At 40.7% G+C, this 24637-nt stretch overlaps 1 protein-coding gene and 2 gene segments (V, D, J or C); all 3 read right to left on the bottom strand.

Moving 5' to 3' along the window:
• LOC129012897 (T cell receptor alpha chain MC.7.G5-like) overlaps positions 1–24637 on the bottom strand; it is a 595859-nt gene that overhangs the window by 94636 nt on the left and 476586 nt on the right. The gene's annotated exons all lie outside the window — the stretch shown is intronic.
• Positions 1–24637, bottom strand: part of LOC129012899 (T cell receptor alpha variable 41-like) — a 188552-nt gene that overhangs the window by 40307 nt on the left and 123608 nt on the right.
• The window catches only part of LOC129012896 (T cell receptor delta constant-like), a 45617-nt gene that overhangs the window by 9640 nt on the left and 11340 nt on the right, over positions 1–24637 (bottom strand). Inside the window, 1 exon segment of the C gene segment in view lies at positions 8218–8284. Within this exon segment, the coding sequence occupies positions 8218–8284 (67 nt within the window).

Raw genomic sequence — 24637 nt, 5'->3', positions numbered from 1 at the left:
GATCCAGATATAAGTTTCAGGAGTATATAGTCATCATGTGCAATGTAACTTAAAGACCATGTGAATTACTCTGCGTCATCACCAAAAATCAAGATCCTTGGGCTAGAGCCAGGCAAAAGAGAATGACAGTTGTGTAGGGCCATTATTCACTGTCAAAACTTTAAGGACTTGGGATTTGATTTGAAAATTTTCACATCCCGTACCTGAGCTTCACATAATCATATTACATTTCACCACTGCAGGAGAAGAAAACCAGAGAAGCGAATGGAGTGTCATCGGGGAGCATGGTCAGCATCCTGGCAGAGGGACTAAGCATCAGTTTCATCAATTTCCTTCTTCCCTAAGACTCCCAAAGGCACAGCCTCAAAGATTTGATTCTGACACTGCAGATAATTCCAAATTTCAAGTGGAAATGATTTTAGGGGAAAATCAAACACAGTATTTTTTGCTCAGATGCAATTTGCTAAACATCAATCAGACTATAATCAGCTACGACATGATTCTGTTTCCCTCCTTTACAGTGCCCTAGTCTTTCTCCCCTCAAAGATAAGAAAACTCACCAATTTCTACCATTTCCCTGGAGGCAACAGGCAGTGGAGAACCCCTATAAGTTTATATTATTCTCTGAGAGGCAGAGACCATGTTGACGGCACCAGTCACTTTTTGGACTTTTGGTCAGATAGCCTAGCCACATTTATGTACCATTCCCTACTTATTTATTTCTTCTGAATAAACAAAATCAATACCTAATCATGTAAGAGGTGATGGCTCTCCCAATGGACTTGGCATTTTGGAAGGTGTCTGAAGGCTATTCTCTGGACTGGTCTTAGTGATTGACTGTTGGCAGCTACCCAAACTACCAGAATACAGCCCCTGGATTTCCAGACACTGGAGTAGGCTACCAGTAGACAATGTCTCCAGTAGGGGACCACGACTTCTCTATTGTCCTGAAGTTGGTGGCTGTGTTTCTACATTGGATACAGGCTCCTGAACCATTGTGCAGAGTCCCCAGTTTCAGGGCTAACAGGAGAGGTGAGCACATAACTGCTCTCAGCAGACCCAGGCCAGGATGGGACCTTGAGAACCATTTAATCTGAGCCAGTTATGTTGGTTTAATGCAAGTTCTTAGAAAAAAGTGACAAGGGCAAGATTGGCTTCTTATCCAGAGAGAAAGAGAGAGAGAAAGATCCTCTTTTTAAAACTCCTTCTTTCATAATACTTTTTTTCTTTCTAACCTTCCCTCTTCCTACACTGTGACCGTGACTTTTATCCCTCATAAATACTGGAGAGACCTTCCTCAACCACAGCTTGCCTTTTTCCTGGTTCCAGGGGGCCCAAAACTAGAAGCCTGACCTAGGGCTTTTTTTCAGTAGTTGTAAAAAACTTATCAATACCAAACCTCAGAATGGAGTTTCCAAGCATATACAGAATATTTTCTTAAGAGAAATCTAATGCATTTGCTTCCAAATTTTACCCCTACTATTTGCAACAAACAACAGGTTTCTAATTTAGAACTCTTTACTTCCCAAGAAGCCCCATTCATTCAGGACTATGCTATAACAACCCTAAAGAAATATACACACTGAGCTGTAGTAAAATGCATAACTTACCTGGTTCCACGATAAGTTGTGTTCCCTTTCCAAAGAAGAGTTGTGCTCTCAAAGCACTACCGCAGGCATCATTACAAAAAACCTTGCTACCTATTTGCTCCCTGTCAGTCTAATTCATCTGTTTGGAAGTGGGTGGGTGGAGCAGAATGGGTGTAGCTGGAGACAGAGCTTTGCAAGGGTTTCTGAGATCTGAGCATTATATTTTGGCAGCTTTTTTTGATGTCTGCTATCTTCTGAGTTTTGACACTTAGGCAAGTCCTTAGATTTTCTGCTATTATCTCCTCAACCTGCCATCTCTTACTCCCAGATCTTGCTTCAGGATAAAATTTTCACATATTTTGCTGAGAATTGCCAAATGGCTGTTGTAGGCAGAAACGTAACGATAAGCCTCAACTAAATCAATCACAACAGGAGTGTGCCTCAGTGAGAGGTGGAAGGACACAATGGTTGGAGAAACAGCCATTGATGCAAAAGACTTGGGGTCTATCCAAAGGACTATAATAATCACAGATGACTATCCTTTGTATAAATACTTTCCTACTTAAACAGCTGGTGTTTATACTACTTCAACAAAGTTATTGAAATAAACTCTATGAGGTGATATTTTTAGATCCATCTCACAGACAAAGGCACTGTAAAGGTGGTTAAGTGAGTGGCTGAGTTGGGCTTCACTCAGTTTCCAGTTTCCAGCCCCTGAACCAGAGTAATAGATGGTAGGACCGAAAGGAGCCTCAAGGCATCATTTTTCCAAACCTCTGTGATCACACAAGGGCTAATTAAGGGATGCATAGGGAGAGTTTTCACTCCCTTTCCAGTGCTTTTTTTTTTTTTTCCATTAAATCACAGAATTCCTAATGGGTAGTAGGACAGTCACACCATTGGGCTTCCTTGCTTTTCCTCCCAATTGTTCATAAGAATTGGTCTGGGGATAATCAGGATCGTAGTGGGCAAGGGCTGGAAGACAGCTTGGAAATCCTTCATCTAACTATAGGGAAACTATAGTTCAGTGCAGTTAAGTCACAGAGTTTGTCAGCTAATGCATTGTCAATTAATGCATTGGACAGATTGGAATTTGGCCTCTGATTTACCGGTTCAGCATGCTCCTCATTTCACCTTGTGTCTACCCCCTGAAGTGCTGTCGTGTGAGTCTGATCACAGTGGTGGCCTAGATCTGTACATGGTGGATACATAGATGTTGAGGAGGCTAGCTTTCTGGAGCCAGGTAGAGGGAATAGAAACTCTCTAGGAAGGACAATGGATCAAGACGGCTCACTGAAGCACAGACGCCATCCTGGATTTTATGGGAAACTCAGTTCCTGTTCCTCAAGCCGTCCCTTGCTATATTACCTACTGGAGCACTGCTTCCTAACCTGGTGACTTAGAAAAATATTTAACAAGTATAATTGCCAAACATAGTGGTCATAAGAAGGAAAAGTAGGTTACTTACATTGTTCTACCTCCAGATAGGTTCCTTTGCCAAAGATCAGGGGTCTGGCACAGCTGACATACCTAATCCAAAAACTACCTTGCTTTTCCCTTTATGGCAACCCTAGCCCCAGTTGCCAAGTCATGTGATATTCATCCCATGCGATTTTCTGTCCCATCTGGCCTAGCCTCTTCTCCTCAGTCTTAGAGGTTGTCCTTCAGGATGGAACAAGAGGTGACTCTAGTGTCAAATGGAAATCCAAGCTTTTGCCCGTATTACAATCTGACAGAATTTGTGCTCAAATAAGAGAGAATGAATATAGACTGGAAAGATGTTTTTTGGTTTGATCAAGAGGAAAGAAGGGTGGAACGTTGGTCATAGAGTAGTGGTTCTCTACCTTTGGGCTACACTTAGGTGAGGCAGGGACCTAGCAGGTTATATACACCATGCATTCCAACCTTTTAGGGGAAATTTATTTCATATCTGAGAGTTTTGCATCATTGCCAAGTATTGTGCAGCAGCCAGACTGCTTAGTACAAAATAGAATGAAGTTTTTCCATCCATTTTAATAACACATTCATGCATACCAAATTTCAGCTAGCTTCAATGACACTCTCACACTTAGAAGTGACAGTTAAATTAATTTCTGTCACACATGAACATCAGAATCTATGAGATTGCCTGTATGTCACCCATAAAAACCAAGGAGGGAATATGGATTTTTCAGATCAGTTTACAATCCTTAAAAGACCGTAGATGATAGTTGGAGAATCACTAACGTGAAGGGTGGTTCCTAGTCATTGTGAAGTAGAAAGATGTCAGAAGATCCCAAACCTAGTTTTGACTCCGTCCCTTTCCAAGTGTGTAATCTTGGCCAAGTTCCTTAAACTCACTGAGCTTTATTTGGCTTCTCTACGAAGTGAGGATAACATCTTCTGTATTATAGGTTATAAGATTAGATACAGCATCTGTGAACTAGAGAGCCTCGATGTAATTATTAGAATGTTTATTAGGGCTAAACTCAGAGAAGATACATTTTACTTGAGGCGTGGGGAATGTAATTGCACTAAGAACAGAGCTCCCAAGCAGGAAGGATTGTTGGGACAGGTTGCTGAAAAAGAACAGAAGCTATTTTTTAGTGTTATGTGATATGAAGAGGGTGCCCACTTCTTAGGGCCATGGGTAAGGACTGGTATTCAGGTTTCTGTCTCTCTAGATCTTTTCTCTAGGTTACATGTGACTTCCATTCTACTCTCCAATCTTTCCTTTCGAATCCAAAAGCAGAAGTCCTTACAGTGGCCTACAAGCCACCCTCTCCCCAACCCGTCACCAATCTGACCTAATTTTCACATTCTGTCCCCATCACTCCCTCCCCTCCTCCAGCCACACACCCCAGGCAGCCCTGTGTCCCCTCTGCCTGGAAGTGCTCTTCCTCCAGAGGTCTGCATGGCTCACTTTACCACTTCCTCGGGTCTCTGCTCAACTGTCACCTTTCCAGTGAGACCTTCTGTGACTCTTCTGTTTAAAACTGCATGCTGGTCCCTCCCACTAGTCCTCTTTATTCTCCTTCCCGGCTTTATTTTTCTTCTCAGGGCTTATTACCACCCTAACATACTGTATATTTTATTTATTTATTTAATTTACCAACTGTCTTTTGCCATTAGAAAATAAGCTCCAATATGGCAGAAATTCATGCCTGCTTTGTTCATGTGGATTCCCTAGCACCCAGAATAGTGCCTGGCACATAGTGGCAGCAACCTGTGACGGGTTGCAGAGCCATGGCTCAGGCTTGGCTCTGTAGGTTACCAGCTTCCTTTCATTTTTCTTTTCTTTTGCTTTATACCATAGCTGACTTTTTCTCTGATTCATTCATTCCTTTATTTATTCATTCACTCATTCAACAAATGTTTGTTTAGTGTTTTCAGTGTGCTCATAGATGCAGTAAGAAACAACTCAAAGTCCTTTCTCTCACAGAGCAAGGGAAACAGACAGTAAACGAGCATACAAAGATTCAGGTAGACATGAGGGCTATAAATAAAGCAGGGAAAGGGGTCTTCAGAGTGACATGAGGTGGTAGGGAAAGGATTCACTGGAAATGACATTTGAGTGGAGACCTGGAGGAGGGGAGGGAGAAAACTGTGTGAGTCCCTCGGAGAAAATGGCTCCAGGTGGAAGGACTTGCAGGTGCAAAGGCTCTGTTCTGGGAGATGCTCACTGGGAGTGAGAGGGAATGCCAGATGCCAGGCCAAGGGCTAGTGGGCCTGGAGGAATGGGAAGGTCATCTCTTGGAATCTGGGAAACATCTTGATGAGGCCAGAATTATGTGGACTCCTTTTCTTGAGGGAAAGGGTGATGCTCTGATCATCGTCTGGACCTTTCTGTATTTAGGGACCCTGTGTCTCCAGGGGTATAATGTGAGAGATGGGCCTCACCTGGCTCCTCCTGGGGAAGGGGAATGCTGCTTTGGGTAACTGGTTTTGGCGGGGGTTCAGAAGTTCTTCCTTGGTGAAAGAAGAGATGGGGATGGCACTGGAAGGGAAGTGGCATAACTGTTGTTTCTGATTCAGCTTGAAAAGGAGCTCATTAGAGACCTGAGGCAGAGGCTGGGCCAGGCAGGAAAAACCTCCACACATGCCCTAGTCTAGCTGCAGCCCTGATGGAGGAGCAGAGTTCTTAAGAGCACAGATTCTGGCATCAAGCAGGTGATTCAAATGATGACTTTACTAAGCTGTGTGATCTTGAGGAACCTCTTTGAGATTCAGTTTCCTGATCCATAAAAGGCAAGTCATGGTACCTCAATTCCACATGATTGTTGTGAGGACTGAGTGAAATGACATTCATTAAAGGACTTAGCCCAGTGGCCTAATAAATGATAGGCACTCAAAAAGTGGTAGTTACATAATTATGACATACAATAATAGATTGCATTCAAAGTCCACACATGGCCCACTTCCACACAGATGTTCCCAACGACCATGCCTCTTTTCCCCGCTGCCGCTGTTGTTACCGTAGAAGTATATGTTTACATTACTTTATCCCATGCTGTTTTGTCCTGTTTCTCTGTTCTGTTTTATGAAGCTAAGTGGTCTCTCCAGGTTTACTCTATCCAGAGGACTAAAGTGTGGGATCTACAGCTGTGGGTTTGTATAGACCTGTTCTGTTAGTTTTGTGCTACCCAGGAGCTCCGTAAGTAAGAACTTGAAAGAAGCTCCCAAGGGAAAAAAAGCATCAAAAGCCTTCTGAGAAGATAAAGGCCCTGGGTTTGCAGTGCTGTCTCTTTAATCCAATGTTGGTAGCTTAAAAATAGAAGTTGCCATTCAAAGATATTCTAGGTTGTGCCCCCTCTGGATACCCCTTATTTTTTCACTTCAAAGGCTGATGAAATGCACCAATATGAAGTTCAGCATTTCCCAAACTTCAATTAAGCACATCTCCCCTGCTTTTTTGGTCATATTCATCTGTCATAATTTGCTTAATAATTAAAAAAAAATTACTCACTTTTTAACTTAAAATATAATTAAAAGGAAACTTGAAATCACATGGGTTTGATAGCCTATTTGTACTATTCTGATAGCCATTAAAAGATAGATCCATGCAAATAAAAAGAATGTCTCTCCATCTGAAAATATGTGCTATGCACTCCACAGTTAGGGAAATATGGATCAAGTAAATGGGTAAACAGAGGAACTTAATTCATTAGGAAAAACTTGGCAAACAAAGGGAAATTAGGATAATCAGTCTTTAGCTTTGTTGGAAGTGTGGATAAACTTATTTTAGTGAAAATTTTGATGATAATAAGGTCTAAAGGCAAAGGCCCAAATTAGTGAAAATTTCAAAATCTTACTAAGATTTTGATTTTTTAAAAAAGTCTGAACATCTCTGCACTGACTCCGCTAGCACAGCTTTGGGTGTCTTTCTCCCTGATGGCAGGGCCCCTGCCCCTTTTCTCCCTGCAGTGTGTGAGGTCTGGGGATGCTCATGCCTGTCCTTCCCCTTCCTCAGCCTCCTTCCCCGCATATGCCTGGAACTGCTTTGTCCCCAGTTGGTCTCTGAGAGGAGCCCACCGTCACCACCCTATCTCTCTAGAGCCTTCTTTTACCTTGAAGAACCCGAGCTGAGTGCCAAAGTCCCAGCCAGGGCAGGGCATGCTGTTTCTTTTCCAACAGCTGGTTGGGCTGATTTGGGACTACTGTCCCCTATTTGGGACTACTGACTTCCCTAGGACCTTCGAAACGGGTTTTTGTATTGGTTTATGACATTTTCTGACTTAAGATTAATATGTACTATCTAACTGGAAGCTGCTGCCAGGTGGAGACCACTGTCTTATTTTATTTTATTTTTTAGCAAGACACGGTTGAATTCAAATGTCATTGAAAGGACACCAAAGATGCCTTCTGTGTTGAGCACAATCCTTCAACAACCTTAGCACTGATTCTTGCATAACTGTTAATAAGTGAGTGGTACCATATACTCTTTGCAAAAACAATGAACACTGGTGAGTGGTAGGGAACTCTCCTGGCTGTGTCCTGGAGGCTTCAATGCATTTCTTAGTTGGAAGCACTACACATTCACTTTGTACTGCTTGGAATCTGGTCTCAGCGGGAACCAGCATGTCCCATATTTCTCACTAGTAACCTAGTTTTCATTTGCAGCTCAAACAATTAGAAACAAATGTTTGAAACAAGTTATTTTCTTCTAAAGAGAAATATCACAACACCAGGGACTACTTGCGCTCGCCTCACCCTCCATGCCCAGGAGATGGATTCAGTTCTGAGCTCTTCCAGGAGGATGTGTTTGGCATAAGGGAGGTCAGAACGTTTGGAATCACGTTGGTAAAACCACCTGGACTCAAGTCAGCTTCATTCCGTGTCCATTCTGACTCTGCTCAGGGAGTCGGGCCAATGACTCTGTGGTTTCTACAGCCTGACCCAAATTCGATGGACTGGGCAGAGTTCTCTGTTTCCTCTGAGCCGGATGGGTCCTTTCATATGCCCCAAACTCTTTTTTTACAGACACCTTCTGCTCCTCTCCTATGGAAGGGATTAACCATATTTCACCTCTTCCCAGGAGTCCTCCTAAACGCTAGCTATTTCACCCATTTCCCATTTCAGGATTATTTCTGCCTCCTTAGATGGAGGATGCCTTAACCTTAAATTTCAGATAAATAAATGAGTTACTTACTTGGTTCCACAGTCACACGGGTTCCTTTTCCAAAGATGAGTTTATCAGTGTCACAGCACTTGAGGACGTTCCAAAAACCTCAGCACTGCTCCCACCTACCTTCTTCCCATTAGCTTTAGGACTGGAGGATCTTTAAGGCTCAGCTCCGTGAAAGATGGCACTTGTTGCTTATCCAGCTGGTTCATAGGTGATTAATCATCTGCAGATAGGGACAGGTTTGCTTTCGGAAGGCTGTTGTCTGAGGAGTATGGAGGAGCATATTTCCTATGGCGGACCTTTCCAGCACAGTACACTTGATGCAGTGCTCTGAACTGTTGCTTTCTATTGTTTTACATTGCTCTCACTTCCTAGACCCATACTCAACTCTCTATGTTGGAAGGCTGGCACTGTCAAAGGGGTGGGTCTTGGCTCCATGACTACTCCAGGGTTAAGGCCTTTACAGCCACCAGTGCTGCTTTAAAGGCAGATAATGTGTGGCACAGCAAGAGGAGAAAGGGTGGCATGAAGCACTGGGTGATTTACAGAGCAGTCAGCTTTAGAATGAGCAACTGTGGCTGGTGATTGCCTACAAACAAATCAATGTCTCTTCAAATCCATCTTCCCAAACTGCAAAGGAAAGCACTTGGGTAAATCTCTCTAGAGGTTTGAATTTAGAAATTCCGTATGAGGTGGCTCATATAACTCTCTTTTGCAATAGAATCAACATGAAAGCAAGACAAGAATAGTTTTTAAGAAAGACCTTTTTGTATTCCCCAAATGTGCTGTAAGAAAATGTAGAAATGCCAGTTTCACCCAAGGAAGAACAGCAGTGAGTGAGAGGTCAGCAGCCGTGGTCATCTCCCTGGTCCAGTCAACTTCCTGCTATCCCTTACAGGCCCCAAAGCAGGGAGGGAAGCTGCTTGCTGTGTTTGTCTCCTGAGGCATGGGACCCAGGCTGAGGATATCCCAGGGAAATGGCACTTTTGCCCCTGCAGTTTTTGTACAGGTCTCTGTAGGTTTTGTAGCACTGTGCGTATATCCCCAGTCACAGTGCTACAGAGCTTTACAAAAACTTTCCCTCGGTTTCACACTATATGGCCCCTGAGAATCCCCAGAACCAGATGTTTTCTCCAAGTCAAGCTCCAGCAAGATCAAAGGGTCCTGACAGTTAGGTCAGGCCAAGCTGGCTCAGGTGCTTCTTTCTGGGGCTCTTCTGCCCCACTGGCTAGATCTGCCTTGGGGTTTGTGACTAGAATGGATTTTTAGAAATAATCACATCCACTCCCATCTGTGCTTTCTGGCCAGTCTGCCCTCAAATGGTTTCCCACTGAGGAGTTTGTCGGGTACTTAAACATCTCATGTAGATTCTACATGCTGTGGGTTAGGCGGAAAATGCTTGTGGTCAGTGTAATTTCTCCTGTCACCTGCTAAGCTTCTGAATCACCTCTTCCTGCCCCGCTTTCCACTTGAATAGTGTTATACAGTTTACAAAGGGTTTTCATGTAAATTTAAAATTGTGTCCTCTCCATTGACCTCCTCCCAGTTGCTAAATTCAGGCCAGTAGCCCGTATGGTGCTTTGTGCGATTTAGAAAAGGCAGCCCTGCTGGGTGAATGTAGAGATAGCCCCTTCGGTTCAAGCTTGGCGAACAGATTGCACTTTTGTGCGGTTTATAAAAGGCCTTCCCTTTCCGGAAGATGCAGCCCCACATCAGGGCCTTGGCTGGCGGCAGAGCACGCATTGAATTTTAGCCCCACTTCTCCTCTCTGCCAGGTGCCCTTGTGAAGGCACAACCTGAGCAATCAGAGGCAGCAGCTCTGGCCAAATTCAACGGATGATTTTCAGTTTTAATCTTGTTTGACCTCAGAGTTTCGCCCAGTCATTGCCTTCTCAAAACCTCTCCTCAGGGCTCACAAGACACTGGTCTTGTTTGCCTTTGATCTCTGTTCTAGTGCTGTCAAAACAAAGCAATATGATAGGTGATAGGCTCATCGAAAGTGGCCTTATTAAACTTTAACCATGAAAGAAGAGCATGAATTTTCTTGTTGTTGCTATTTATCAACAGGGAGCAGGAATTTAAAAAGGTTAGTATTCACACTTTCCCTGGAGGTCTTATCCAAATCCATGGTTTGATTTAATTACGACTATTTTACCTATGACCTTTGTGATGACTTTCCACCCTACATACGGCTGCATGCCTGCCCCATAAACTCCAAGGAACGTTATCGCTGTATATAAAGTCTAACATTCTTTTGCTGATTAAAAAAAAAAGCAAATAGGAAAAGAGAAAAATAAGAAATGTTATGGCCTCAATAACAGATGATGTAATGGGATGGCATAGAGCAAAAGGCTTCATGGGGAGAACCAGATAAGAATAAAGAACTGTCACTTGGACTCTTGAGTGTATCTGGCCTTAGGTACTAGTCTTTGAAATGGCAAGAGGTAGCTGATTGATGAAATAAGCTTCCGACCCACCCATATGAGACTCATTGAGCTCCTTCTGGTGCTGGTGACTTTCCCAAGAAGGAGCCATCCGAAACTGGTGTGAATAGAATTAGTTAGAGGAAACAAAAGTTGGGAATCCTGATGAGAATGCAGCTTCCCAACTCTTCACTTCCTCCCTGTAATAGAAGTGTACTTCCGGGTTCTTTGCCATGTGACTTTGCAGGGCTTCCTACTACAGGCTCATTGACATTGGGGCTTCATTATGCTTTGATTCATAGAATATGAGTGGAAGTGACGGTGTGCCAGTTCTAAGCTGAGGCTTCAAGACATGTCACATAATGGGTTTCCACCAGCACTCTCTTTTTTTTTTTTTTTGTGATGGAGTCTTGCTCTGTTGCCCAGGCTGGAATGCAGTGGTGCGATCTCATCTCACTGCAACTTTTGTCTCCCAGGTTCAAACGATTCTCCTGCCTCAGCCTCCTAAGCTAAGTTGTTGCTAATTATAAAATCTTTTTTTTTTTTTTTGACAGTCTCACTCTGTTGCCCAGACTGGAGTGCAGTGGTGCGATCTCAGATCACTGCAACCTCTACCCCTGGGTTCAAGTGATTCTACTGCTTCAGCCTCTCAAGTAGATGGGATTATAGCCACTCCCACCACACCCAGATAATTTTTGTATTTTTAGTAGAGATGGGGTTTCACCATGTTAGTCAGGCTGATCTCAAATGCCTGACCTCAAGTGATCTGCCCACCTTGGCCTCCCAAAGTGCTGGGATTACAGGTATGTGTCACCGTGCCCAGCCTGCTAATGATAAAATCTAAGCTTCCAGGAAAAATTAGAGTTTTAGGAAATTTATGTTTGTCACTGTGAAGTAGACAGCTCACCAATGTTTAAAAATTTTTCCTGATTTAAAGAGACCAGTGATTATGTTAGCTACTGAAATATTTTGGTATTGAATAATAAAATGTGTGCTGACAGGTGGAAGCTGCTTAACAGTGAACTAATTTAGTCAAGTGACCAATGGATGGGTTAAGAAGCATGCATGGGTGAACGTTCTATCCAAATTTCAGGATAAACCAATGTTTTAATGTAACAGAATATGATAAGTTCACTAACATGGTATCAGATTTCACATTGCAACTAACCTTCAAAGAAACGACCTCTTGTCAAATTATGGTGCAATATAAAGAATATCGTGTCCACAATATTTTGAACAGGCTATTAAAATACTCCTTTGTTTTCATACTACGTATCTATGTAAGGCCAGATTTTTCTCATATATTTCAACCAAACCAACATACTTCAATAGGTAGAGTGCATAAGCAGACATGAGAATCCAACTGTTTTCTGATACGCCAGCTCTTCTCTGACAGATATCTGAAGACTGTGATCACTATGATACCTCCCTTCCTTTGGTCTACAGTCTCCCATATGTTTTAGCTATTCCTCCCAGGACATGGTTTGAAGTCTGTTAAACGACCTGGTATCCTTTTTAAAACACGCTGTAGTTTGTCTACAACTCTCAAAACGTATGTGTTAATACCAGGAGCAGGGGGTAGAGATAAATAACACCAGCTCAAAGTTCACAATCCCAAATATTCTAAGCCTGGAGGATGCCCCTGTTTAATCCCTGTTTCATTTCTTGGCTTAATATCCCATAAATTTGCTCCCAAGCATAAGACCTTAATCCAGCCAGGACTGAACTGTAACACAGTCAACCCAGCCTCCAACACTGTCCCTTTCCTCTGAAAATGAGTTTGCCTGGCAAAAAGAACATGACACAGGCTCCTTCCAGGAATAGTTGAACTTCAGGATTCATCCACCTTGTGCCTACTCTTCCGCATTCCTGCAGAAGAGCATCTCACATAATGATTAAAATCTACACAGAGAAAGAAAGGGCCAGGTTGCCCAGACTATCCTATGGCCACTCCAGGGAAGGGTATCAACTGAGAGGCTGAAATATTCTCCAACCATAAATGCCAGAATGAAAGACCAAAGAAGACATTTGCCTAGTGTACTAAAAAGATCACTGCACTGGGATAGAGATACCCAATTTCTTGTATGTTCTTTTGAAATTGGGTGACTTGGCCAAGTTGTGAAACCTCTCTGAATCTTTCTAGACTCTCTCATCTGAAAACCTAGGAGAGTGAATATATGATCTTTGAAACATCTCCCAGCTGTGGCATTCGAGGATTCCTCTCCAGAGGTGCAATTGATCTTAGTGGAAGAGAACATGACTTGAATACTCCAAATATGTAGACAATGTGAAACTCATTTCTATATGGCTTTGGAATATATTATATGGTATGGAGTAAATCACAACAAATTAAACTTACCAACCATGTTTAACTCAGGCTAATATTAAAAATCAATGTGTTTTAAGTAGTGGTGCCATGTACCACTAAACAAGTGTTAAGGTAGTATTCCATAAGGCAGCCTGGTGCCAGGCAGTGAGCCAGAGCCTGGGAGTTGGGACAGATGGCTCTGTCACTTACTAGCTTATCTTCCCTGAACCTGAAATACCTCATCCTTAAAATGGATTCAGAAGGCACTTTCTGAGCACTCACTGGGTCAGGCTCTGTGCTGGTACATGGTATACCGGGATGAACAAGACAGATCACTTCTCTCAAGGGTCTCAACCTAATGAAGAAGAGAGAAAAAGGGTTTTGAGTGCAAAAATAGAGATAAGTACTGGATGCCATGAAAATTCTGAAAAGGGTGAACACTTAACTCAGATCAGTTTGGGTTAGTCATTTAGGAATTCCCAGGGAAGCAAACAACTGAGCTAAGACCCTGAAAATGCAGACGGGCTATGGATCAATTGGGGGATAGAAGAAGGAAACGGCATCTCGAGCAAAGAAATAGGAAAGAACACAGAGCATTCAGGAAGTAAGTAGTTCAGTGCAACTGCATTTAAGGGAGCAAGTAAGCTAAGGTCTTGTGTTTTATACTGTGTTGTCCTGAGGATAATAGGAAGCCACCAAAAATTTTGTGTATGCCATTTCATAATTGCTGGGAACATAGAGTTAAAAGCATATGAAGGTAGAATCCTCTCAAGACCCACCATCTGTATTAATCAGCTATTTTTGTTGTAATTGTGATCTATAACAAACAACCCCAAAATTTCAATGGCTTACAGTAACAAACATGTATCACTTTTGCTCACTGGTCTGCAGGCCACCTGGACTTGGCTTCAAGATGTGAGATGGATTTAGGTCTGTTCTATGTGTCTTCAATCTAGAGGTCAGGGTGAAGCGGCAATGACTCCCTGGAGAATACGCCTTTCATCTCAAAGGACAGAGGCTAAAGAGTGCTGGTGGAGGCCAGGCGCAGTGGCTCATGCCTGTAATCTCAGTACTTTGGGAGGCCAAGGTGGGCAGATCACAAGGTCAGGAGTTCGAGACAAGCCTGACCAACATGGTGAGACCCTGTCTCTACTAAAAATACAAAAATTAGCTGGACGTGGTGGTGAGCACCTGTAATCCCAGCTACTTGAGAGGCTGAAGCAGTAGAATCACTTGAACCCAGGAGGTGGAGGTTGCAGTGATCTGAGATTACACCACTGCACTCCAGCCTGGGTGACAGAGTGAGACTCTGTCAAAAAAAAAAAAAAGATTTTATAATTAGCAACAACTATAAGTTGTTTATTTTAATATGACAGGCTCTGTGCATTTGTTTTTAAGAAAATGCCTGGCAAATCTACAAGTCTGAATAACCATAGTTGCCTGTCAATTGTTCTTTCAAGCAAAAATGTGTGTTTCATGGAAAAAGTAGCTAGTTCAGCTTCCAACTCAAGCAACCACACAAATGTTTCCTCTTAGATAACAATCATAATTTGGAATGTAACAGAAGTGCTTTATGTGTACTTATCATTTTGTCACACAGAATACTAAAAAGACATGTACTAGAAAGTTGAGATTTAATAAAATTAATAATTGTTATTGCTTTGTCGGTATTATGGGTTGAATTGTTTTCTACCAAATTCATGTTGAAGCCCTAAATCCCATAACCTCAGAATGTGACTATATTTGCAGAAAGGGCCTTTTGAGAAGTTATTAAGTTAAAATGAGGTCATTAAATTTGGCCCCAATTCAATCTGACTGATGTCCTTATAAGAGGAGGAAATTTGGACACACCATGAGAAGAGACACCAGTGTTCCCCACACAAAAAGGAAAGACCATCCTTTCTGGAGGGCACAGCGGGAAGCCTGCTGTCTGCCTGGAGATGGAGGATGGGGGCCTTAGAAGAAACCAACTCTGCCAGCACTTTGATCTTGGACTTCTATCCTGTAGAACTATGAGAAAATAAATTTGTGTTGTTGAAGTCGCCTAGTCTGTGGTATTTTGTTATGGCAGCCTTAGCAAGGTAATACAGTCAGTGTCATTTTTAAGTGAAACTAACTTTTTTCCCCTGAAAATATGTGGCAGTGAAGAATATAATGATTATTAATACAGATTTGATGCCCCCGCCTTGATTCATGCTAAGGCACCAGCAGTTTTATCCACCATTGCTTTTCCACCATCAGTGTAAATATCAACACAATGAAAAAGGCAAGTAATGTTTTGCTGTTATTATGAAAATAATTCTGACCTCATGGACTCCCTGAAAAGATCTTGAGGTGCTCAGAGGTCCGTGGGCAATACTTTGAAAATCCCTGTCCTAATTCCATGTTGTTTGTGCTACCAAATCTGCAATAGCAGCAGTAAATACCAAGCTCTCTCCACTGCTTCACCACTCTCTACCTGTTTACTAATGACTGGTAGATCAATTGTATCATATGCTTTGAGTGATGGATGAGTGAGTGGTTAGAAGTCATTTGGAGCAATAACCTCCCATTTCTGTAGAAATGATTAAATGGACCCACATATTTTGGCTGGACTCTCTAGAGTCAAGGACCATGGATCTGTATGTCATCTGCCTCTGATTTCTGCTTGGTGGTACTCTGGAAGTCAGATGCTGGATCTATGATGATGGTGGGAAGGCTCAGTGATGACCTGAGAGTCTGTGTATATTTTCTTCAGTACCCACACTATATTTCTGTGGCAATATGTTAGCCCTCCCATTAAAAATAATAAATGCTTACTGTTTAAGTGACAGATACTTGCAACTGTAACCTTAGGTTTTTTGCTAAACCGTAAAGAAGAAGAATGGACCAACATGACTTGCAGAGTTAATGGGTCAAATAGTACACTTAGCAACCAGACAAGAATTAAAAGAGACCAGGATTTTGAACTGAGATCCATATTAGGCCCTAAGAATGTATTAAACCTGGTCATGTTACCTTATTTGAGGGGTCTGGACACACTTTGGATTTTGTCAAAACCTTCTCTTAGCGTCTCTCTGATGCCCACCCACCTGAAAATCATCTGATTGGGGTTCATTGGTACAACTGTGGAAGTCTGGAACTGTCCCACCCCCACTTCTAACACAAGGGGAAGACTTAACCTTGAGCTATTGTCATTATCTCAAATCTTGAAAGTCAGTGATTTTAAGATATCTCAGTTATGCCTATGTCTTGAAAAAGAATAATAGGAATCTAAAATGTGCACCATCATTATTCGTGGTTTTCTTGTTCATTTTACTCATATAGTTAGTGACAGAATTCATTGTTGTCTTAGAAATATGTTATATAAACACAAGATTTTAATTTGTTCGAACGCTTACAGATCTAGGGAATTCTTTGAGCAGAGCAGTATTCCTTAAGAAAATATGCTAATTTTTAAGGAAGATATTGTATTCCATATTTTCATTGTTTAAATTTGCTGTAGACTTGTTGGCCATTTAAAAATGAAAACTTTATTATTTATTTTTTTGAGACAGGTTCTCACTCTGTCATCCAGGCTGGAGTGCAGAGGCATGCTCATGGCTCACTGTAGCCTTGACCTCCCAGGTTCAAGTGATCCTCCCACTTCAGCCTCCTTAGTAGCTGGGACTGCAGGCATGCACCACTTTGCCTGGTGACATTTTTATATTCTTTTGTAAAGACAGAGTTTTGCTATGTTGCTCAGGCTGGTTTAGAACTCTTGGGCTCAAGCAATCTACCTGCCATGGCTCCCCAAAGCGCTGGGATTACAGGAGTGAGCCACCATGCCTAGCCACAGAATGAAGACTTAAAAAAAGGATTTTATTATAAAATTTTTGAAACAATCCAAAAAGAAGAGATTAATAAAATAAGTATCTATAGAATGATCACCTGGATTTAACAATTGTTAACATTTGTCACATTTTCTATTTATTTTGCTCTAGTATTTAAAAAAATTACAGATAAAATGACAATTCACTTCAGTATATATTACAAAAAAGAATATTTTTCTACACAACCACAATACCATTTTCCACCTAACAAAGTTAACAGAAATTCCGGAAAATAACTTAATAGCCAACCCATAGTCAAGTTTTCCTAATTTTCCTCCAAATGCTCCAAATGTCTTTTATAGATTATTTTTTTCTTTTTCTTTCTTTCTTTCTCTTTTTTTTTTTTTTCAGACACAGGGTCTTAAACTCCTGGGCTCAAGTGGTCCTCCAGTCTCTGCCTCCCAAAGTGCTGGGATTACAGGCGTGAGCCACCATGCCTGGCCTCTGTTACAATTTTTTTTTTTTTTTTTAAACAAGGACCCATTCAAAGACTATGCATTTCATTGTTGTTAAATCTTTTAAATCTCTTTAATCTTTAATAGTTCTCCTTCCACTGCTTCCCCTCTACTGCAGTTTTTTCCCCCCTTTTCATGACATTGATTATTGGTGGGACTGAACCTGTTGTCCAGTGGAATGTCTCACCTGTTGGATTTGTCTAGATGTTTCTTTGTAGAATCCTTTAATTTGCTTTTCTAGCTTCCTGTCTCCTGTTAGAACTAAAAGTTTGATCAGTTTTAGTTTATTTATTTATTTCTGTCAGAAATACTGTGTAGGTGATGTTATGCCCTGTGTATTGCATCACGTCAAGATGGACATCATGGCTTGATAAAGACGAGTGATCATTAGGATAAGATGGCTACAGACATCTTCACAAAGTTACACATTCCCATTATAGCCAGCAAGTAATATGAGACTTTAAAATGCTTTAAAACTTTTTTTTTCTTTTGGCTTGAAATGTTTTTTTTTCCCATGATTTCTTTGTGTGAAGCAGGAAGCTAGTCATATTTTTTCTTTCTGTAACTGTGAATGCCTACACAGTTTTTTCTGCTATGCAAAAAGAAATGTTTTAAACTCATCAATGTTGAAAAAGTAATACCTAAAGAATATTCACTTTTAGAAAGCAAGTAATCTAAGGATGTTATGTTCCATTTCTGCACTAAAAATGAGAATTTCATTCAAGGTGTTATTTCTGTGAATTGTTTCTGTTCCCTGAAAATGGGCTTCTTTGATTTTATTTGATTTATTCTGTCCTTGAAGGCATAAATTCAGTTACTTTGGACAACCTAGGGATGAGGCCTAGGCATAGTTTTCTTCACCCGTGCATTGTTTTTGCTCTCCTAGACTTAAAAAGAGCAGTTGGACGTGGTGTGCTAATTGGTGATTGTAATTCAAGAGAAGGGACTAATCCCCATGCTCTTGAATCAAACTCACATAGGGTCAAGAGAAGAGTGAAGGAGAACACAGGCCTTCTAAGCTGTCAGATCTATGGTATTCACACTGGTTGATCTGAAGTGAACAGAAAAATGGTTTAGTTCCGAGGAGATATATTTCAAGAATACATAGTTCACTTGGGTGGAGATAGGTTATGTCTTTGCTCTGGGGTGAAGGGACTGCTTGGTGGCATTAGTTAGAGAGGGAGACTCTTTCATTCTCCATAATATTCCCAGTTGCACGAACTCTGTCACTACCTGTAGGCACCATCTCAGGATTCATCTCCTCCAAAAGCTTTTCTCTGCTGACTTTATCCAACAAAAACTGTCCCTCCCGGCATCTGTTTACCTACTTGTGACTTTCTAGTAACTAGGGTCTTATTTGGAGGAGTGCATTTTTCATCACATCAGTGGGCCATTTGGCTCATGCTACCTACTAACATCCTTCATGCCACTGCCACTCCCTCATTTGACAGTTTTCTTATCAGAACAAGGTACATGACCTGTTAGGATTTGGGAATTCAATGTCAGAATTTCACTTTGGGGATCTGCTTCCAGATGGTCCTTAGACCAATGGTCTAAGGTCTTTGGTCATCGGTCTTTCTAGAGACCAGTGGTCTTTAGAAACACATTATTTTAAAAAGTTGGGACTTTGCAAGCATGCTGTATTCCAATGAAATGGATTCAATTCACAACAAACACTGTTTTGAACACTTGCTTTGTACTGGACATTAAGTTCTTTAAAGGAAGGGATTATGTAAGTTAGTTAGATTTGGGTTCAACTTCTTGGTTCGTCATATACCTAGTGTGTAGCCTACTATACAGGTACTCAGTCACAATTAGTCTCAATTCCTTTACTCTTCCATTATATTCTCTTTTACAGTGCCATGGGTATATTTAGTAAACATTGAAGTGTGTGGTTGGAATTATTTATCACTAATGCTTTTGGTGATATTTGTTTATGTTCTGAAGCTATTGCAGTAGACCAACATGGAGTAAACAGAAAATAATTGGGACACAGGGGCAATAAAACTCATATATTATTTCTCATGACACTCAGAGGACTCTTCCCAATGCTGAGACATACATAGCGGGTCACAGCTGGGTGTTTTTGGACAAAGGCTTAATGCACTCTAACCTCTGTGGTAGGAAGGCACAGTGAAACACATCAGTATAAAAACCCTCTTCTTCCTTTTTCCCTTTCCTTGGCACATTGCCATCACCACCCTCTGCCATCCACAACACCCCTGAAACTCCTTTCACCAATGCTGTTTTTGTGGTTAAATGCTGTAAAACTCAGGCACAAAATTATTATAATCACACAAATCAATAAGTAAAACAACATCAACCTAAAAAACAAATAGGTGAAGGACAAATGAAAAAAGTTAATCATTGATTGTCAGACTTGAAAAAATGTTTTAACTCTCTAGTAATAAAACTGTAAAGTATTAACAAACCATTTTTTGGATAGATATTTAATTAAAGCTTTTGCTCAAAATGGTGACACTCCCAATGTGGGCAAGATGTTGGTAACAATATAAATTGTTTCATTTTTATTGGAAGTCATTTGGTTAATGTCAAAAGAGTAAAAATATTCATTTCAGTGACTATTTCCACTTTGGGGAATTTACTGTGAGAAAATACTATATCTATTTGAACATGGAGTAAGGTTCACGATCCTTAGAGAAGAAGAAATCCCTTATATTTGATTCCTTACAATAATTATGAAAAACAATATTACAATGCTTTCACTTAATTATTTTGCTTTGAACAGTTAAGTACAGTTTAGTGAGGACACATTGGAATGATCTCAATCAATGCTAGCTCATGGATGCTTATGGCAGTCAGCTGATAGAATTAGTTAAAAAGATGACTAAGTAGTTTAACAGAAAAGTAGTAACTATTTTTTGGGTCTTCCAGTGCCTTCAAGATTGCAAGTGTTTGATATTGTTTAAACAAATCTATCAAAGTAAATGTTTTGTTGTGGAGATCATGAATATTCACTTACAGGATAAATGGCAAAACAATGATTCTAATATTATGTGAGTATGTATTGTGTCTCAAAAGTAGGTATTAATAATGTGCTATCATTGAAACAATTTAAAATTATGTTTCTAAATCTACTGTGCTTCTAAATTTTCAATTTAGCAAAGTGAGTTTCATATACTCTGGAAAAATATTTGAGGATAAAAAAGTGGCTGTAGTGGTGACAAATACATTGATTGATTAATTTTATGAATTATTAAAAGGAAAAAGCAGTATTCAAAATTGATATATTATTTTATATAATATGTGATTTTAAAATATGTGTGTTTAACTGTATTAATACATTAAAACATCTAAAGTAGAATTGGCTAATTTCTCTATAACCCTAAAGTTTTATATATTCAAGTCAGACAAAATTCTTAATTTTGAATCTTCTAATTAAGAAAATAGGAGCTTACTTTATTATATGTTTATATATATTTATACAAATATAGTTGTATATTTGTATATATACCATTTGTGTACCTGCTGTGGTTGCTGCAGTGTTTAGCTTATGGCTATTATCTCTATTAAAATACAATGCTCACCTGTGACCCTCCCTGCCAACCTCAGAAAAGCTAAAGTCTTCCTCCATTTTCATCACTTAAACTTTAGAATGAATTGATTTCAAGTCATATACTGAAATATTCTTGAGATTGAGTTTTGATAGAAATAGAATGAGCGCATATGAGGAATAGGATGTGGAACAGGGTCCAAATCATCATATACATATATGATGACTTTAAATAATGAAAAAGTTGTAAGTACAGGTGTGTTCATCACAATAATTTTCATAGCAGGAAAAATTTAGAAGCTGCCTAAATGCTCAACCATGAAGTGAACTGATTGAGTAAACTATAATATAGCTCTAGATACAATACTAACATAACTTATTAAAAATATTGATTAGGAAAAATATCCAATAGCATGGAAAATTGATTATGTAATGGATACAAATGTGTATATGGAGTATGATTACATATACAGAGTATATGTAATATATGTATATGTAATATACATATATGGAGTATATATAATACATGATTAAATGCACAGAGTATATATAATCATATACATACAGTATATAATGAGTTCTAGGAGGGAAAGAGCTCACTGAGTTTAGCTCAGTGTATGTAGACAATCTTCCCAGTGTAGTCATCCACCGAACTCATCCACTGACAAGGATGCTTGTTTCACTGTTGAATGGCTATCAACTCTTACAAAGCTATTGAAATGAAATCTCTTTCCAGGCATCTTTTTTCCTCTATTGGGCCTAATTCTGCTGCAATGACTTTCCCCATGGGCAGGCTAATGTTCTCTGGTTGTCTGCTCCAGCTGGACTTCTCCCTGGACAGGGGAAAAGAAGTGCCCACTGTGGGAGGCTCCAGACCCTCTGTGTATGATCCACACTGAACCTCCAAACAAAGACAGAACAAACCTCTGTCTTTTATTTTGGGCAGTGTTCCTCAGGCTTGGAAAATTCTTCTGTGGTTGCTGCAGTGTTTAGCTTATGGCTATTATCTCTATGAAAATACAATGCTCACTTGCGACCCTCCCTGCCAATCTCAGAAAAGCTAAAGCCTTCCTCTGTTTTCATGACTCATACATTAGTACGAATTGATTTCAGGTCATTTTTTTTTTTTTACTGAAAGATTTATTATTATTATTATTATACTTTAAGTTTTAGGGTACATGTGCACAATGTGCAGGTTAGTTACATATGTATACATGTGCCATGCTGGTGTGCTGCACCCATTAACTTGTCATTTAGCATTAGGTATATCTTCTAATGCTATCCCTCCCCACTCCCCCCACCCCACAAGGATTTCGGTTTGATGGAAACAGAATGAGAACATGAGGAATGGGATGTGGAGGAGGGTCCAAGAAAATGGCCTAGACAGATGAGGATGGGGAGCCACAGATGACCTACTTCTCTGTTTACAATGGGCGGACAGCTGGCAGCTTCCTGAACTATTGCCAAGACTCTGCATCATTCCAGTCACAGTGAAGCACTTTGTGTGTGTGTGTGTGTGTGTGTGTGTGTGTGTGGATTCTGCACTAGCACCTCTTGAATTCTCATATTTTCTTTCAGAGCTCTGAAGGAAATACACATTCTACTACTAATGCTGACATTTTCTGAGGAAGTCAGGTTAATATGGATTCACATGATAAATATTCTGCACCCACATTATTATTTTTCTTCTTGCAGTAATGTTTCTCTCCTTGCACTTTGTCCTCTTCCTTCCTATCTTTCTTAGCCTTACTCAGTAGGCAGTGCACATCAGGGACCATTTTCTTGGGGGACAAAAGCTAAAAAGTCTGCACACTTAGGGGTGCCAGAGTACCATCTCATACAAATAGTTGTAGAACAAAGACATTCTTGCAAGGCCTGGCACAGAATAATGATGATATCCTGATAAGAAGAATCCCCATTCACATTGTCCTACATGCAGAGACGGGCCTATCCAGAGTATGACCATGATGTGGGAGTCACAGTTGGGCAAGGACAGGGTATAGGAAGGTATTATGTCAAAGCTATGGGTAGAGCTGCAGATTTTCCTAGTGTACGTGTAAAGTTGTAATGCCAACTTTCCAATAATTCCCTTAACTCTGTCTTAGCCTTCTTATAGCTTAGTAGTAATCTCTTAATTTCCAACATAGTGAATTAAATCCCTGGAGATGCTCTGGAGAAAGTCTCCTAGTCTTTCTCTTTGACAGTTGTTAAATGATTGATGGGATCACACGTATGGGAATATCTAAGAAGCTGATTCTCACGCCCTGCTTTGGTGGAGGCTTCCTGGGTAGTTGGTTGTTGTGACCCACATCTGTTGTAAGTTGGCTCAAAGCCTGCAGGTTTTGTTCTCTGAATTGGAAAGGAACTCAAATGTGGGGTGTTAAGGGTACAGGGGACCACAGGATGTGGACATTCTGGATCTCTGGTGCCTCATAAGGAAGATGCATCTGTTGGATCAAGCAGCTGGTGAGAAGACCAAGTCAGCAGCGGGCACGGGCAGTTTCTCAGCACTCAGGCCCCATCTGTCCCACCACTTCCCACTTTTTTCTTAGAATATGAGTTTCTCCAGGTTTATTAGCCAAGCTGTATAGTTAGATCTGACTGCGGGTGTCAGGGTGATGGTGTAAATACTGCTGAACAAGGAGATCCTTCCTCCACATGTGATGGGGACCAAATGTCTTTGGGTGTGGAAGACAAAGAGTCATGGCAGAATGATCCTAACCCTTCCTGGTAAGCAATTTATCCAGAGAGAGTCATAGTAGGAAGAAAGCTTTTCCATTGTTTTTCTCATTAAAATAGAGGTTAGTAAATCTTGGTACAAAATTGTCTCCCCTCTACACAGTCAATTGGCATTGATAGCTGAGTTAATTACTGTATGTAGGACACAGTCTTAATTTTTATCATTGAATTCTGTGTATGCAGAAGCAATGTATAGGAACTGGGGAAATATATTCAAATGGAAATATAGAGTGATTTAAGACTTGCTTTATACATAGTCTTTGGCATCTTTGTGTTGGAGAGGGGGAGGTTTTCGTCTGGAGTCACATTCACTTACGTCACTTTGGGCCTCCACACTAACACAAGAGTGTGTTGGCTTGTTCTTGGTTACTTCTGAGTAGATGAGGCTTGCCATAAACCCATTGGAGAATGAGGTATGGTGTTAGGAAGACAAAAGTAGACCACAGAGTTGGAGTCGTCTAAGGTGACAGTGCTTTTTCTTCCACTGAAGGTGTATGATCTGGACATCTCCCATTTATAGTCCACAGAACTGCTACATTCGAGTCTTTGCCCAGGAGCCTCAGAGGACTCACTCATATATCCTGAAGAATCTAAGATTCAGTTCTGAGCCTTTACAGGAGCAATATGTTGATAGATCAACCTTTTCCAATAACAAGTCACAGTGATGGAGTAGCTGGACCTGGATTTACGCAGGAACTCCTGAGTCTTTTGGAGCCAGACACTTTTAAGGGTCATAACATCAGTGGAGTTCAGGCTCAGTCTCAAAATGCTGCTGTGGGACAAGCCTCTGAGAAAAATGCTCACAAACGGCGCAAGGTGGTGCTAAATTTCAGACACACATGAGTTTGGGGTGGGACAGAGAAGCAAGCAACAGCAACAACCAAAAACCCCTCCAAAACAGAGTAAGGAGACCTGTTTTACATCACTTCCCTATTGAGATGTAAATGGTCTTAGAATGATCATTGTTGGAGGTGTAAGGCTCAGGGTGGGAGAGAGTAGGAGGAGAACTAAGAGGTGGGAAATTTGAAGAGAATCAATACTCTGAGTAGATATTAAAGAAAGTATGATTTTAAAAAATATAGGCTCAAGGATTAAGAACAGACTGAGATATTTATAAATAAATGCTGCAGAAAACACCAAGTGAATGACTGGGT

Source organism: Pongo pygmaeus, chromosome 15 (genome assembly GCF_028885625.2).
Source record: "Pongo pygmaeus isolate AG05252 chromosome 15, NHGRI_mPonPyg2-v2.0_pri, whole genome shotgun sequence".
Taxonomy (NCBI): Eukaryota; Metazoa; Chordata; class Mammalia; order Primates; family Hominidae; genus Pongo; species Pongo pygmaeus.
This window is presented reverse-complemented; position numbering and strand designations above follow the sequence as displayed.